Source organism: Canis lupus, chromosome 9 (assembly GCF_048164855.1).
Source record: "Canis lupus baileyi chromosome 9, mCanLup2.hap1, whole genome shotgun sequence".
Classification (NCBI taxonomy): Eukaryota; Metazoa; Chordata; class Mammalia; order Carnivora; family Canidae; genus Canis; species Canis lupus.
Window position 1 is genome coordinate 42084076 of NC_132846.1, and position 17037 is coordinate 42101112.

Here is a 17037-nt window from a genome sequence, read left to right on the forward strand (position 1 = left end):
GATTTGCATTTTCCTGATAAGTGATATTGAGCATCGTTTTATGTGTCTATTGACCATCTGTATGTCTTCTTTGAAAAAATGTCTATTCATTGTGACAGATAATGTATAGATTTAAAATTTTGGAACAAAAGTGGATTCAGAATTCTGAAATTCAGAATGTGAAGATAAACAAGTTACTAGTTTAAAAACAGAAAACAAACAAACAAACCAGAAGATGGTAGTAGCATAAATACCTAATGTTAGGTTATTATGTCACAAAATAATATCTCTGTAGCAGATCCTGAACATATGGTAGATTACATAGAATGGTATATTACACATATGGTATATTGTATCAAACATACATATGCACGTTTATGCACACATTTGTTTAAATTGTTTAAGTTCTATAATATTACCAAGTAATAATTTTCATCTTCTTCCCTAATTGCTATAATATTCATAAATGTTTATCAGTAGGGGAATGAAGTGGCTATTTTACAAATGTCTATGTTGTTTATCACTCTATCTCCCTAGCATCTATCACAGTGTCTGGCATACAGCAGATGCTTAATAAATATTTATTTAACAAGTAAATACATCCTATTTTTAAAAGAATCATTCTTTTGAAAGAGTACACAGAGATGGATTCCATTTTTATGCTGATTGTACTACTAAATAAGTGTAAGAATAAGCTCACACAAAATCATCTGAAATAGAGATATCTTAAAAAATAGGGCTTGTCTTAGCATTTGGGATTTCTCTGCTATAGTGAACATGAACTTATTTGCTCATGAACAAGTAACTACTAAAGCATTTTTATGTGATGAGTATCTAAAATTATTATAAAACCTTTTTAAAATTCTCACTTTTAGTGGCTTCTATTCATTTTAGCATTTAATCACATTCTATCCTGTTTTATTGTTTAAATGTTTCATGTATATGAATATTATTCAACTAGATTGCATACTACTTGAGTATGGGGACCTTTTTTTATACAAATATTTGCCATTCGGCATATTATTATTCATATATAGTTGATAGTATGCATTGAATGATTTTAAAGGAGGTTGAGAGCACAAGTATTATATTTAAGACTACTCTGGTGGCCTTTAATCCTAGGCTCTAGAGTGATTAATTACTTTTCTACCTACATATCTTTTTAAGCGATATGACTTTTGTATTATTGGCCTTTGCACAAGAATTATGCCCAGGAGATGTGCATTTTGTATCTCTTGATACATTCTTTCCAACCATAGCCATTTGGACTTAGGAGAGGACCCTGATTCAAGAGAATCCCAATAATAGAGTGATTAGCAATCTTTTTATCTTTTGTGTATAAAAATTATTTCATCTAATCTGATTGGAATTAGGAAAATGATTTAGCAGAACAGCTGAACTAATAAAATTTCATTAGGTTGAGTTAGCTTGTAGAAGCTAAATTCATGAGTGGGAAAGAGAAAGGATAGAATGTAAAGTTGTTTGTTAGTAGAGATCAGAGCAATAGCTATATGAATACTGAAATACTATGAGACATAAACTGGCTTCAACTGATTTAGCTGTTTTAATCCATGTAGTAGGAACAGAAGAATTTGAAGGTTTATTCTTAAGAAAACAGGGGTAATATTTTGATGTCAGATACTTTATGCCTGTTTTGTAAATCATCTGTGATCTGTTGAGGATTAGTTTTAGGCATTGTTAGGGTTGATCAATTTCTCTTTTGATCTTACTGCATACTAGAGCCTGTAGTCCTAAACCTAGGCCATTGTTAAGTCTCAGGTTAAAGGCCAGGGTCCTTTTAAATGAACAGGCCTTAAATGACAGTCTTCTCAGTTGTGAGGCTACTAAAATCTTGGCTCAGATCTTTAGCTTCTCAGCTGCAATTTTCTTCTAGCGTTCTTAGAGTTTTGCCTTGTGTATGTGCAGTTTAGGAGAAGTCAGCAACTTGAGGGAATATCTTTGCAGGTTTTGAGGCTCTTTCCTTGTGATTCCTCCAGAGTGTTAGTCCCGGTAGTAGTTTGACAATAGTTTTATTTTCTACCCCCAGCCTTCTTTCCAGAGGCTAGGGTTGTAGTGGTGTAGTAGCGATTTAAGGTGTAAGTTCAAATAGTGAATCTAGCTGTACAGGTCTTTGCTAGAGCTAGTGAACTTTAGTTGCTATTACCCTATAGGAACTGATATTCTGCTACTGCTTTTTCTGTACAAAGGAGCTCAATATGTTTGTAGCTTTAGCTCCGTTCATCTTATTTCTGGACTACAGAATAAGAATGTGGGGAATATATATACACAAATATTTAAATACTTTTTACGTAATTCTTAAAATATATAAACACTTAAATGCTTTTTATGTAATTAGTAAAATATTTATGTAAATGCATATTTAATCCTTAATTTTTTGTTTTTTTTCAATATTAATTCCAGTGTAGTTGACATAGTGTTATATTAGTTTCACATGTAAAATATAGTGATTCAGCAATTCCATATATTACTTAGTGCTCATCAAGATAACTGTATGCTTAATCCCATTTTACCTGTTTCCCCCCCTCACCTTTTTTTGGCATAGTTGTGTGGATTTTAACACACCATGGTCACCATGGTGACCATAGTAAGGATATAGAACAATCCCATCAGACCAAATCCCTTTATGTGCTGTTTCATTTCGTCATATGCTCCCCTATCTATAAACTCTGGCAACCACTGTTCTGTTCTTTGTCACTGTAGTTTTATCTTTTCAAGAATGTCATATTAGTGGAATCATACATTATTTAGCTTTTTGCGAGACTGTTTTCTTTCATTCTGCATAATGTTTTTGAGATTCATCCAAATTGTTGCATTTATGAATAGTTCATTCCTTTTTCTGAGTAGTATTTTGTTGTATAGATGTACCACAGTTTGTTCATCCATTCACCAGTTGAAGGACATTTTGGTGCTTTTTGTTGTTGTTTTTTGGAGTTTTTTTTTTTTTTACCAAAGCTGCTATAAACATTCATATACAGTTTTTGTGGAACATGTGTTTTTGTTTCTCTAGGGTAAATACCTAGGAGTGGGATTGCCAAGTCCTATGCTAAGTGTATGTTTAACTTGGAAGAAACTGCCGAACTGTTTTCCTGAGTGGCGGTGCCATTTTGCATCCCCCAACAATGTATGAAATTCTAATTGCTCTACATCCTCAGTAGCACTTGTTATTGTCAATATTTTATTTTAGTCTTTGATAGGTGTGTACTGATATCTTATTGCAATTTGCATTTCTCTCTTGGCTAATGATGTTGAACATATTTACATGTGCTTATTTTCTATCCATATATCCTGTTTGGTGAAATATCTGCTCAAGTCTTTTGCCCATTTTTCAGTTGAGTTGTCGTATTTTTTTTTTTTTAAGATTTTATTTATTTATTCATGAGAGACGCAGAGAGAGAGAGGCAGAGACATAGGCAGAGGGAAAAGCAGGCTCCATACAGGGAGCCTGATGCAGGACTCGATCCCGGAACTCTAGGATCATGCCCTGGGCTGAAGGCAGGCGCTAAACCACTGAGCCACCCAAGTGTCCCCTCTTTTTTTTAAAGGCTAGCTAAATCTACCCCAACCCTCACCCTGCCGGGCCCCAGCAGTTTTCTTCTTTTCTCTTTTGTCATTACCATGTGTCTGGGGCTGTGATGAGGTGAGTCTAAATATAAACTTACTATGTCATCTTGATAGGAAGTTCAAAGCAGAATATTTTTTTGAAGTCAGAGTATGTGAAGGGATTACAAAAAACAGTGGAGATGGAAGGACATGATTAGAAATATCTAAATAATCCCACTAGATATTCCTTCTTAGGTATATATTCTGATTTGAAAAATGAAAGGAAACTAGTTTATATTCAGATCCACTGATTTTTGAGACATTAGTGTAAGCCTAACTTTTGGCCCCAAATTATAAATTCCTCCATTTATTTATTTATTTTTAAAGATTTTATTTATTTACTTGAGAGAGTTGAGAGAGATAGAGGGTACAAGCAAGGGGAGAGGTAGAGGAAGAAGGAGAAGTAGATTCCCTGCTGAGCAGGGAGCCAGATGTGGGGCTTGATTCCAGGACTATGGGATCATGACCTGAGCTGAAGGCATATGCTTAACTGACTGAGCTGCCCAGGTGCCCGAAGTTCCTCAATTTAAAAACTAGTTTTACGGCAGCCTGGATGGCTCAGCAGTTTAGCGTCTGCCTTCAGCTCAGGGCTGATCCTGGAGACCCGGGATCAAGTTCCGCATGGGTTCCCTGCATGAAGTCTGCTTCTCCCTCTGCCTGTGAGTCTCTGCCTCTCTCTCTCTCTCTCTCTCTGTTTCTCATGAATAAATAAATAATCTTAAAAAAAAACTAGTTTTAAAAATCTGTTTATATAGTCATATTAAATATATTGAACATTTAATATTGAATTTATTGAAGATTTTTTTTAAGATTCTATTTATTTATTTGAGAGATAGCACAAGCTGGGAGTGGGGAGGAGCAGAGCGAATGGAAGAAGCAGACTCTCCCTTGATCAGGGAGCCCAAATTGCACTCAATCCCAGGACTCTGAGATCATGACCTGAGCTAAAGGCAGATGCCTAACTCACTCAGCCACCCAGGCGTACCTCAATTCATTGAAGATTTACAGACATACATTTTATTTCATTGCTGTTTTAAATTGATGTTCCTTCAGGGCAATTATCATAGCATGTTTGGGTGCTAGAATATACAAAGACTTCTGCTTCAGCCTCTGATGCATGTTCTAATTAAAAAAACAAATTAATAATGTTTAATAAGTACTAAGATATTAAAATGTTTTCCCAAGCTTTGTCAAGAATATAATGATAAAATGATGGCTTAATACAAAGTGACTTGTAATTACCACTTTAGGGCAAGTCAACACTGATTTAAATGAACAATACTTTGAATACTTGGCACTTATCAATAGAATGACTGCTTATATAAATTACATCTCTAGAAATTTGTCTTCAGTTGTATTGGCAGAATTGTGATCACTTCTAAGGGAAATCTTCTAGAGGGAAGAAGATTTTTTTTTTTACATTAAATCATACTACATAATTTTTGAAGGTAGTATATTTTTGTTCTCAAAGCCTCCATGTTTTGTCAGGAATAAGACCAAAGTATTAAATTACAAGAAAGGTAGTTGAGCAGTATTATCAATAATAACCAAACTATGGAAACACCCCAAATGTCCATCAAATGATGAATGGATAAAGATGTGGAATATATACACAATGGAATATTACAGCCATCAAAAAGAATGAGATCTTGCCATTCTCAATGACATGGATGGAGCTAGAATATATTATGCTCAGTGAAATGAGTTAGAAAAAGACAAATACTATGATTTCACTCATGTGGAATTTAAGAAACAAAATAAATGAACTTAAGGAGGGGGAAAACAGAGTGGGGAAACAAAGTATAAGAGACTCTTAGAGAATAAACAGTGTTGATAGAGGAAGGTTGGTGGATGATGGGTATCAAGGAGAGCAGTTGTCATGTTGAGCACTTAGTACTGTAAGTGATGAATCACTGAATTCTCCTCCCGAAGCCAATATTGTACTGTATGTTAACTAAATAGAATTTAAATAAAAAGTTGAAAAGGAAAAAAAAAACGGTAACGTAGTTGAGGTCTCAGTGTCAGATTATATGTATGTTCTCTTCTGAATCTACTGGATTTTCTAACTTAAGTGTTTAAAGAAAGCTGTCATCAAAAATTGACTTTTAAAAGAATGTGCAATTTCAGAATTATGTATGGATTAAATCCCTTAAAAGTTATTTTTCAGTTATTTGAATTATTAACATATCTAGTAGTTGTGGAATTCCAAATTTTGATTTGGAATTTTCTCTTGCCCTTGATTCTCATTTTGGTTTAAAAATGTTTCTTTGATCTGGCTGGGATTTTAACAAATGGCTCTAATTATTATTTACCAGAGACAGTTGATGGTCATTAGTAGGTACTCAATATTTTAGGAGTAGTTTAGTAATTCATTGGAAAATTATTTAAAAATTTCATAATAGAAATATTTTCTCTTTACAACCCTGAAAAGGTGACATTTTTTCCCTTCTTAAATGAAATCTCTCAAAGTGGGATAGATTTCTAGTTGAGTTTTGGGATTTTTTTTTTTTTTTTTTTTTTAAGAAACTGTTTATTTTCCGTCAACCTTATTTCCATTCTGTTCCTTCTGTGGAAGAGCAGCTTCAGAGCACTCAGTGGTTGTTCCTACCCATTCAGTGGCCTGAGCAGTGGGAGCTGCAGACCAATCTTCAGTGGCTGGCTGAGCACTCCAGTCTTCAGTAGGGAACTGCTGAATAGGCACAGAGGGCACCTGCACGCCTTCAGACCAGTCTGCAACTTCAGGCTGAGTAGCAGTGAACTCAGGAGCTGGAGCCGTCCATTCACCCTGAAATTCCTCCTTAGTTACAGCCTTTTCAGCAGCGGCCTGTTCTTCCTTTTCAATCTCTTCAGGATCTCTATAGAAGTAGAGATCAGGCATGACTTCCCATGGGTGCTCACAGGAAATGGTGCCACGCATGAGCAGGACTTCCCGGGCTAGCATCCACCACATCAGACCCACTGAGTGAACTCCCTTGTTGTTGCAAGGGATGGCAATGTCCACGTAGCACAGAGGAGAGTCTGTGTTACACAGAGCAATGGTAGGCAGGTTAACGTAAGATGCCTCTGTGAGAGGCTGGTGGTCAGCCCTGGGATCAGTAACTACCAGAAGCCTTGGCTCTCGGAAGGCTGCCTGGATCTGGTTAGTGAAGGTTCCAGGAGTGAAGCGGCCAGCAATAGGAGTGGCTCCAGTAGCAGCAGCAAATTTCAGCACAGCTCGCTGGCCAGTATTCCTAGATGATATAACACTGACATCAGCTGGGTTTTCAATGGCAACAATGGCACGAGCTGCCAACAGAAGCTTCTCCCAGGTTCTCTTCAGATTTATGATGTAGATACCATCACTTTTCCTTTTGTAGATGTATTGTTCCATTTGGAAGTCAAGGTTGGTGCCACCTAAGTGGGTTCCTGCTGCAAGGAATTTGAGGACATCCTCCTCCTTCATTTGCAGAACATCAAGGGCTCCGGACATTGTTAAAGTTTCCCTTTAAGTTACGATGGGAACGCAAAACAATGCCGTATGGACCCTTCCCTGGGTAGCGCGGAAAGGCAGTTTTGGGAATTTTTATCATGATGTATTAGGAAGCATCCCTGTATAAGACTGACAGTTTATATTGTGTTAAATCTCTCAAAGTGGGATAGATTTCTAGTTGAGTTTTGGTAATTTTTATCATGATGTATTAGGAAGCATCCCTGTATAAGACTGACACTATAGCATTATGATAGTATGTACTCAGAATTTATTTTAAGAAATGACATAAATACCTTGTTATTGTACAAAACATAATTGAAACAGTGAGTAAAACACAAAGAGGACAACATTCAGTTTCTGAAGATCAAAAACATTTCTTTCTGTGCAACAATGAGAGAAAAGGTGTCAGATAATCTGATTTTACTGTCTGTGCTTTAGATAATGATACTCATCAGACCCATATATTTTTTGTATCATAGACTTCCTTCCAAGAAATCTTTTTTAAAAAAGTTTGTTTGTTTGTTTGTTTATTTATTTATGAATGACAGAGCGCGGCAGACACACAGGCAGAGGGAGATGCAGGCTCCATGCAGGGAGCCCGACGTGGGACTGGATCCCCTCATGGCCCATAATCTTAACTACACTTGCCATGTACGATCTGGGTCTCCAGGATCAGGCCCTGAGCTGAAGGCGGCCCTAAACCGCTGAGCAACCTGGGCTGCCCTCAAGAAATCTTTATTGTTTTTTCAGCCTTGAAAATGTGGTTCTTCTGTTAAGGGCTTTGTTACACATTTTAAGTCATTTTTCTTTTAATTGCTCATATCATTTAGTGTAGAGTTCATTATTATAAATGGAATTAAACATGTAATGCTAGTCTCATTAATATAATCTTAAATTAGTAGCTATTTCTGTATTCTGTTTAATCCTGAGATTTCTTGAGTATAGAATATAGTATGTAGTATAGAGTATATAGTATAGTATATAGTACAGAATATAGAGTGTAGTATATAGAGTATAGTATACTAGTATAGAATATAATTGCTGTGTTTATTTATTTCATAACCATTGCTTTATAAATTACATTTTCTGATTGGGGAAGTTGGTGTCTAAATGGTGAAGAAATAGCTTACTCAAAGTCCCCCAGATATTCAGTTGTCAGACTATAGCTAGAATACAGGTTATCTTATTTTTAGTCTAGTGTTTTCATCTATATGTATGGTTTGTGTATTTTTTCTAAAATTGGCTGAGTAAATTGAAATTAATCTTAATTTATAAACCTGAAGTTACTTTATACACTATATACTGCATTAGTTTTCTATTTCTGTAACAAATTACCACAATGAAGATGGCTTAAGCAATATAAATGTTATCTTATAGTTCTGTAGGTCAGAGGTTCAAAATGGATCTCACTGGGTTAAAATCAAGGTGTTAGCAGGGCTGCATTGCTTTCTGGATGCTATTGGAGAGAATCTGATAATCCCTTGCCATTTTCCAGGTTCTAGTGGCTGCCTACTTTCTTTGGCTCATGGCTGCCTCTTTTCACCTTCAAGGTCAACAGTCCTAGGTCTAGTCCTTCTTACACTGCCATCTGTCCTGTACTTTTTCTTTGAAAACAACTGAGAAAGATTCTTTTAAGGATTCAAGTGATTATATTGGGCCAACCCAAATGAACCAAGAGAATCTACCTCCTGGCACATAATCTTAACTATACTTGCCATGTAAGATAACAAGTCCTGAGGTTTTGACAGCTTTTAGTAAGGAGGCACAGACAAAAAAAGTTTTTCTTCAGGGATTTTATTGGTTTATTTTTTTTTTTAAAGATTTTATTTATTCATCACACACAGAGAGAGAGAGAGAGAGAGAGAGAGAGAGGCAAAGACACAGGCAGAGGGAGAAGCAGGCTCCATGCAGGGAGCCTGACGTGGGACTTGATCCCGGGTCTCCAGGATCACACCCTGGGCCGAAAGCTGGCACTAAACCACTGAGCCACTGGGCCTGCCCAATTTTATTGGTTTAAATATGTAACCTGTAGAGAACTTATTAAACAGTATGTGAGGCTCTAGATTTAAGAATAACGATCATTTAAGACTCATGAACTTAGTTTCTTGAATGCTAGAAATATAATTGCAAAGTATTATATAGGGTATAACATCTAGCATGGCTAATGTACACAATAAATTAAGATGTAATTTCAACCTCATACTACATGTATAGGGTTTGCAGCATAGTGGGTTTATTATACATGTACCTAAGTCTTTGCTGTTGGTTTCACTTTTGTTCCAAAGCAGAGTTCTTTCTGCATTATTTCTGAATAGATTTCATTTAAATGACATTGCCTCTGTCTTTTAGCTCTAAATTTTATCTGATACTTTTTAATGTTTATTTGAAAGTTTAGCGAGACCTTAGAATAGGACTCACTTCTTTCTGGTTTAAAGGAAATGTACAACAATCCTAAGCTAAAAATGTACCTAGTTATATTCTTATTTTTTCAGTTTGAATATATTTGTTTCTGATTCTGATGACCAAATACTTTTTTTTAGTACTTTGGTTGCAGTAATAGGTATCCTGTCTAATTAATCACTATCTCTTTGTAGAGAAAGGACTTTTGCTCCTGAAACCTAGGCCTCGTGGTTAGTTTTTTATTTCTTTTGCCAACTCATCTTGGTAATTCTGTTTGCTTACATTTTTTGTTCGTTGGTCACAGGTAGGACTCTTTCTGATATCAAATTCTTTTTTTTTTTTTTAAAAGATTCTATTTATTTATTCGTGAGAGATACAGAGAGAGGCAGAGACACAGGCAGAGGGAGAAGCAGGCTCCATGCAGGGAGCCCCATGTGGGACTCGATCCCGGGATCCCGGGGTCACTCCCTGGGCCGAAGGCAAGCGCTCCACCGCTGAGCCACCTAGGTGTCCCCTGATATCAAATTCTGATAATTTCTTGTCTGGCTTTTCTTGCCTACTGACTAACCATTGATTCTACTATTTAGAGTTTAAATGAGGCCATAGCAAATTTTTATTAATGTTTTACATTACTGTCATTGTAGATACACAGTAAGTACTTCATGAATAAAATAATTGCATCTTCCATTTGAAGCATTCAGAGCACGTGAACATGTATTCTTAATGATTTCTGAAGTTCCTATTTACCTTTATACCTCCAGGGAAATAGATAGCTATTTCTATGTAAATGTGGTTACTTATTAAATTACAAGAAGATTTAAACTTTACTTTGGGCTCAAAAATAAATAACTATCCTTAGTATCTACCATAGTAGTTCCTAAATTTTTGGATTCCATGGACTAGTAAAATGTATTAGAAAGTATGGAGGATGGAAAAAGTAGTGCCAACCCTTTATTTTTCCAAGAGCATAATAAAACCCCAGCTGTTATCAGCTATCACCATTGGATGATAAAAGAACATTTGGGGGCACCTGGGTGGCTCAGGTGGTTAAGTGTGCAGCTCTTGATTTCTGCTCAGATCATGATGTTGTTAGATTGAGCCCCATGTGGGGCTCCATAGTGGGCATGGAGCCTGCTTAAAATTCTCTCCCTTTCCCTCTGCCTCTCCCCCCTACTCTTTCTCCTTCTCTTAAAAAAAAAAAAAAAACAACAACAAAAACTGAATATCAAAAAAAGGAAGGACAAAATTATAGAATAAAGAAGTCCTACATTCAATAAAGTTAGTTTTATAAAAAAAATTAATACATTCATTTACTTGTCTATATTTACTGAGAATGACTAAAATTCATTAAGAAAACTTGATCTTGGGTACCACTAATGTGTCTTCCCCTTTTATTTTGTTTGGGTGGGGATTAAGACTCTATATATGGCTTTATTAAATCTTGAAGCTAGCCCAAGGGTTGAAAAAGGAGTAAGAGGAATCTAGAAGTAGTATTTTTCTTAGAGTGACTTCTTTTGATCACAAAACCAAGATTTTGGTATGATAAATAGCAGTTTATCTTTTTTGCCCATTGCTATATTCCACTTCCTACAAAAATATCACAGTCTGCCACCCTTTAATACACCTTAAAGGGTATTTAGTCTTATCTAATCCTCTGTACTTTCCATACCCTGGATTCTTAATTTTGTTTTGGCAATCTAATACTTATTTTCTCATGGTCTACTTAGTACTTCATTTATGATTTATTTGCATTTGAAGAATTAAAATATAAACACACTATATATTCAGTATAGTGTAGAAGTGTTTAAATTGAAAGATATTTCTCAACCTCAACCTCTTGTCCTTTTCTTTAAAGGTAATCAGTATAAATTTCTAGTATAACTTCTTATTTTTTTATTTTTATTTTTTTAAAATTTTTTTTAAAATTTTTATTTATTTATGATAGTCACACAGAGAGAGCGAGAGAGGCAGAGACACAGGCAGAGGGAGAAGCAGGCTCCATGCACCGGGAGCCCGACGTGGGATTCGATCCTGGGTCTCCAGGATCGCGCATTGGGCCAAAGGCAGGCGCTAAACTGCTGCGCCACCCAGGGATCCCTAGTATAACTTTTTAAAAAACATTTTATACATATACCAGTAGCTGGCTTTATTTAGATATATCTTCTAATATATATATATCTACTAAAACATATGCAAATGGTTTTACACTAATGGAACATTTTTAGCCTTATTTCAGGTTCTACTTTGGCCTTACTATTGTTTTTTTTTGTATTTGAGAATTCATGTTTGATTTATGCTATCACATTTTAAAAGTAAACTTGTATTTGAAATTCTTCCTGGTCCAAGAAAGGATATAAAAAAAGATAGTACCTTGTTATATTTTTAGCATACTACAATTAAATTTAGATTAATAATTAAAAATTACTTTTTTACAAATGCTACTATAATTTAAACCCAATAGTTTTTTTTTTTTTTTTTTTAACAATTGACATTAGAAAATGTTATTCCTTGGCATGTATATTAAATCTATTCCTCAAATTTTATAGCAAAGTTTTGTGTAGTAAATAAAATTTACTATTTCTAGTTAGTTTTTGTGTTGGATGATTCATCTGTAAAATGGGGAGGAAGATAAGGGGGTAAATTACCACAAGGAGAGGGTTATTATATGCCAACAACCATGCCCATTCATAAAAATGCAATTTATTGCAGCAGTCATAGTTTAAAGGGTTTAGTTTTTTTTTTTTATGGTAAACACATTGTCTACTCTATTTGCTGATCTTTTATAGCTAAGTGTTGTGTACTTTGATTACGCTTCTCATTTATACTGAAAGGTGTAACTGTTTTGGGCAAATAACTGAACTGTGGACTGAAAGTTCTTTCCTTTGATGACAATGGATATCTTTTGGAAAAGAGTGGTACTTTGAACATCATAGGTAGGTTACTTGGACTTGACAGGTTTCTTAGTGAATTTGGTGTCTTGACAAAAGAAATCTGCTAAAGTGATATAGGATACATGTGCTTTTTGTCATGTTGTTTCTTACTGTGTTTAACTTAGATATGCCATTTATATAATAAAAGTCACTTCTTAGGAGCAAATAATAAGAGATTTAATACTGGGTTGTTTGACCTTTCTAAATTAAGTAACTGAGTGAAACCTTTTCCTATTCACAAACAGATAAACCTAATGATTACAGAATTCACATAATTCTGTGTGAGTACACAACTGATAAATCTGAATGAGTTGGCGTGATTCAAAATTTGGAAAATTAATTTTTAGGCCTTGCTTTTTTTTTGTTTGTTTCAAGTTCTTATTTAAACTCTAGTTAGTTAACATATAGGGTAATATTGGTTTCAGCCATAGAATTTAGTGATTCATCACTTACATATAACTCTTAGGCCTTGCTTAATGTACTTTATATATAAACATAAATACACAGATATAAATATGTTTGCTAAGGTTAGTTTGATTTTTTTTTATTTTATTTATGATAGTCACAGAGAGAGAGAGAGAGAGAGGGAGGCAGAGACACAGGCAGAGGGAGAAGCAGGCTCCATGCACCGGGAGCCCGATGTGGGACTCGATCCTGGGTCTCCAGGAACGCGCCCTGGGCCAAAGGCAGGCGCCAAACCGCTGCGCCACCCAGGGATCCCAACTAAGGTTAGTTTGAATACCGCTTGCTGAGTCTTTTATTTTCTGAAATTGTGGTTTGTCTCCATACCAAAAATCAATGTTGTGATTGTGGTAGTGACGATTGTTTAAAAGTGACACATAATTCAAGTTTACTATATTCAAAGGAAGAAATTTCTGCTTTGTAGGGTATGGGAAACTAATGTCATTTTATTGTCAGGAACTAGAACTTAAATAATATTAGCTTTTTTGCTTTTCCTTTTGATCCTAAACTTTTTGAAAAAACTTTTATAATGAGCTAGCAAGTTTGGTTATTGTATTCATCAACTAAAAACTGAGTAGACTTGGGTTTCAGTTCTGACTCTGTCATCATTTAGTTGTATGACCTTGGGAAAATCCCTGTGGCATTAGTTTTTGTTTTTTTGTTTTTTTTAACTTTTTAAATAGTGGAATTAAATCTTAGTTTATATCTGAAATCCAGTCTGCTTCTAAAATATTCAGTGACATTTTATGATCCCCCCTCCTCTCCCATGCACAGGCCAAAATAATTTTGAGTTATACTTAAATGTACCTCTTTCTATATATAAATATGGTTTAGGACTCAGAAATTGAGAGGGTGCATGTTCTAAATCAGATAGAATCTTATTAATAATTTCTTTGTTTCAAGAAACAAGAAAAATATGAAACAATCTAACCTTAGACCTAAAGGAACTAGAAAGAGGAGAACAAAGCCAAAAGTTATTAGAAGGAAGGGAATAATGAAGATCAGAGTGGAAATAAATGGAATAGAGACTAAAACTCAATAGAACAGATAAATGAAACTGGTTCTTTGAAAAAATAAACAAAATTGATAGATTTTAATCTATCAAATTTAATCTTTAACCAGATTCATTAAGGAAAAGGGAAAGGACTCAGACTCAAATGAAACCAGAAATGAAAGAGAAGTAACAACCCTCACCACAGATATACAAAGGAATTTAAGAGACTACTATGAAAAATTAATATGCCAACAAATTGGACAACCTAGAAGTGGATAAATTACTAGAAACATGCAATCTTCTAAAACTGAATGAGGAGGAAATAGAATATTTGAAAAGACCTATTATTGGTAACAAAATTGAGTCAGTAATCAAAAAACTCCCAATGAACATAGGACCAGATGGCTACACAGTTGAACTCTACCAAAACATTTACAGAAGGGCTAATACCCTCTTCTCAAACTATTTCAAAAAAATATAGAGGAAAGGAAACCTTCCAAGTTCACTCTGTGAAGCCAGCATTGTCCTCATGCCAAAACCAGACAAAGGCACTTAGAAAACTATAGGCCAATATTTTTGATGAACCATAGTTGCAAAAGAACTTAAAATATTAGCAGGCCAAATTTAACAATGCATTAAAAGAATCATTCACCTTGATCAAGTAGAATTTATTCCAGCAATGCAAAGAATATCCACAAATCAATGTGATACTTCTCATTAACAAAATGAAGGTAAAAATTATATGATCATCTCAATAGTTGCAGGAAAAACATATGACAAAATTCAACATCCATTCATGATAACTCTCAGTGAAGTGGGTTTAGAGAGAATATACCTCTACATAAAAAGGCCTTATATGACAAACCTACAGCTAGCATCATACTCGATGGTGAAAAGCTGAAAGCTTTTTCCTTTAAATCAGGAATAATATAAGGATGTCCACTCATGTTACTGTTATGTGACATAGTACTGGCAATCCTAGCCATAGCAATCAGACAAGAAAAAGAAGTAAATGTTTCCAATTTGGCAGGGAATAAGTAAAACTGCCACATTTGCAAATGACAAGATATATATATGAAACCCAAAAGACTCCACCATAAAAAACTATGAAAACTAATAATTGAATTTAATAAAGTTGCAGAATGTACAGAAATCTGTTGCATTTCCTTTTTTTAAGGAAGTTTTGTTTCATCTCTATGCACCAATAACAAAGTAGCAGAAATAGAAATTAAAATAATCCCATTTATATTTGCACCAAAAAGAATAAAGTACTTAAGAATAAATTTAACCAAGGAGGTGAAAGACCTATAGAGTAAAAACTAAACGGCATTGATGAAATAAATTAAAGATGGCATAGAAAAATAGAAACTGGGCAGCCTGGGTGGCTCAGTGGTTTAGTGCCTGCCTTTGGCCCGGGATGTGATCCTGGAGTCCCAGGACCGAGTCCCACATCAGGCTCCCAGCATGGAGCCTGCTTCTGCCTCTGCCTGTGTCTCTGACTTTCTCTCAAGAATAAATAAATAAAATCTTAAAAAAAAAAAGAAAAGAAAAATAGAAACGTATACCATGCTCATGGATTGGAAGAATTAATATTGTCAAAATGTCCAAAGTATCCAAAGCAATATACCTATTCAATGCAATCCCTATCAAAATACCAACAGAATTTTTCATAGAACTAGAACAAATAATCATAAAATTTTTACGGAACCATGGAAGACTTTGAATAGCCAAAGAAATGTTTTTTTTTTTTTTTTTTTTTTTAAGATTTTGTTTATTTATTCATGAGAGACACACAGAGAGAGAGAGAGAGACACGGAGAGGCAGAGACATAGGCAGAGTGAGAAACAGGCTCCATGCAGGGAGCCTGATGTGGGACTCGATCCAGGTCTCCAGGATCATGCCCTGGGCCGAAGGCAGGTGCTAAACCGCTGAGCCACCCAGGGATCCCCAGCCAAAGCAATCTTAAGGAAGAAGAACATAGCTGGAGGTATCACAATCTCAGATTTCAAGCTATATTACAAAGTTATAGTAAACAAAACAGTAATGGTATTGACACAAAAATAGATACTTAGATCAATGAAATAGAATTGAGAGCCCAGAAATATACCCATGTTTATATGAACAATTTATGATAGAGGAGGCAAGGATATACAATGGTGAAAAGATAGTCTTTTCAGGGGATCCCTGGGTGGCGCAGCGGTTTGGCGCCTGCCTTTGGCCCAGGGCGCAATCCTGGAGACCTGGGATCAAATCCCACGTCAGGCTCCTGGTGCATGGAGCCTGCTTCTCCCTCTGCCTGTGTCTCTGCCTCTCTCTCTCTCTCTCTCTCTGTGTGACTGTCATAAATAAATAAAATTAAAAAAAAAATAGATAGTCTTTTCAATAAATGGTGCTGGGAAAACTGGGCAGCTATGTGCAAAAGAATGAAACTAGACGACTTTCTTGTACCATACAGAAAAACAAACTCAATGGATTAAAGACCTGCATGTAAGACCTGAGGCCATCAAACTTGTAAAAGAAAACATAAAAAAAAAAAAAAGAAAAGAAAACATAGACAATGACCTCTTAGACATTGGCCTTAGCAACATATCTATGGATAGGTATTTTCAGGCAAGGGAAACAAGCAAAAACAAACTTTTGGGACTACACCAAAATGAAAAGCTTTTGTGCAGCAATGAAAACCAATAGCAAAATAAAAAGACAACTTACATGGGCACCTGGGTGGCTCAGTGGTTAAGCATCTGTCGTTGGCTCAGGTCATGATCCTGGGGTCGTGGGATTGAGTCCCGCATCGGGCTCCCAGCAGGGAGCCTGCTTCTCCCTCTGCCTATGTCTCTGCCTCTCTCTTTCTGTGTCTCTCAAGAATAAATAAAAAAATAAAAAATAAAAAAAAAATAAATCTTTTTTTTTAAAGGCAACTTACACAATGAGAGAGGAGTTTGCAGATAATATATCCAATAAGATGTTAATATGTAGTATATATAAAGAAGTCCTACAATTCAACACCAAAAAAAAAAAAAAAAACCCAACAGCCCCAAAACACAACAATGCAATTAAAAAATGGACAGAAGACCTGAGTAGACATTTTTCCAAAGAAAACATATAAATGGCCAGTGAAGACATGAAAAGATATTCAACATCAGTAATCAGGAAAATGCAGATGAAAACCACAATGAAGTACC

General features: G+C 35.3%; 2 protein-coding genes across 15 annotated transcripts in view; one reads left to right on the top strand and one right to left on the bottom strand.

Moving 5' to 3' along the window:
- The window catches only part of GPHN (gephyrin), a 625629-nt gene that overhangs the window by 38945 nt on the left and 569647 nt on the right, over window positions 1–17037 (top strand). The window lies entirely within an intron of this gene.
- LOC140640116 (small ribosomal subunit protein uS2-like) lies at window positions 6099–16034 on the bottom strand. Its single transcript, XM_072838964.1, has one exon. The coding sequence runs from the start codon at window positions 7067–7069 to the stop codon at window positions 6131–6133; it is 939 nt and encodes a 312-aa protein (XP_072695065.1). The 5' UTR covers window positions 7070–16034; the 3' UTR covers window positions 6099–6130.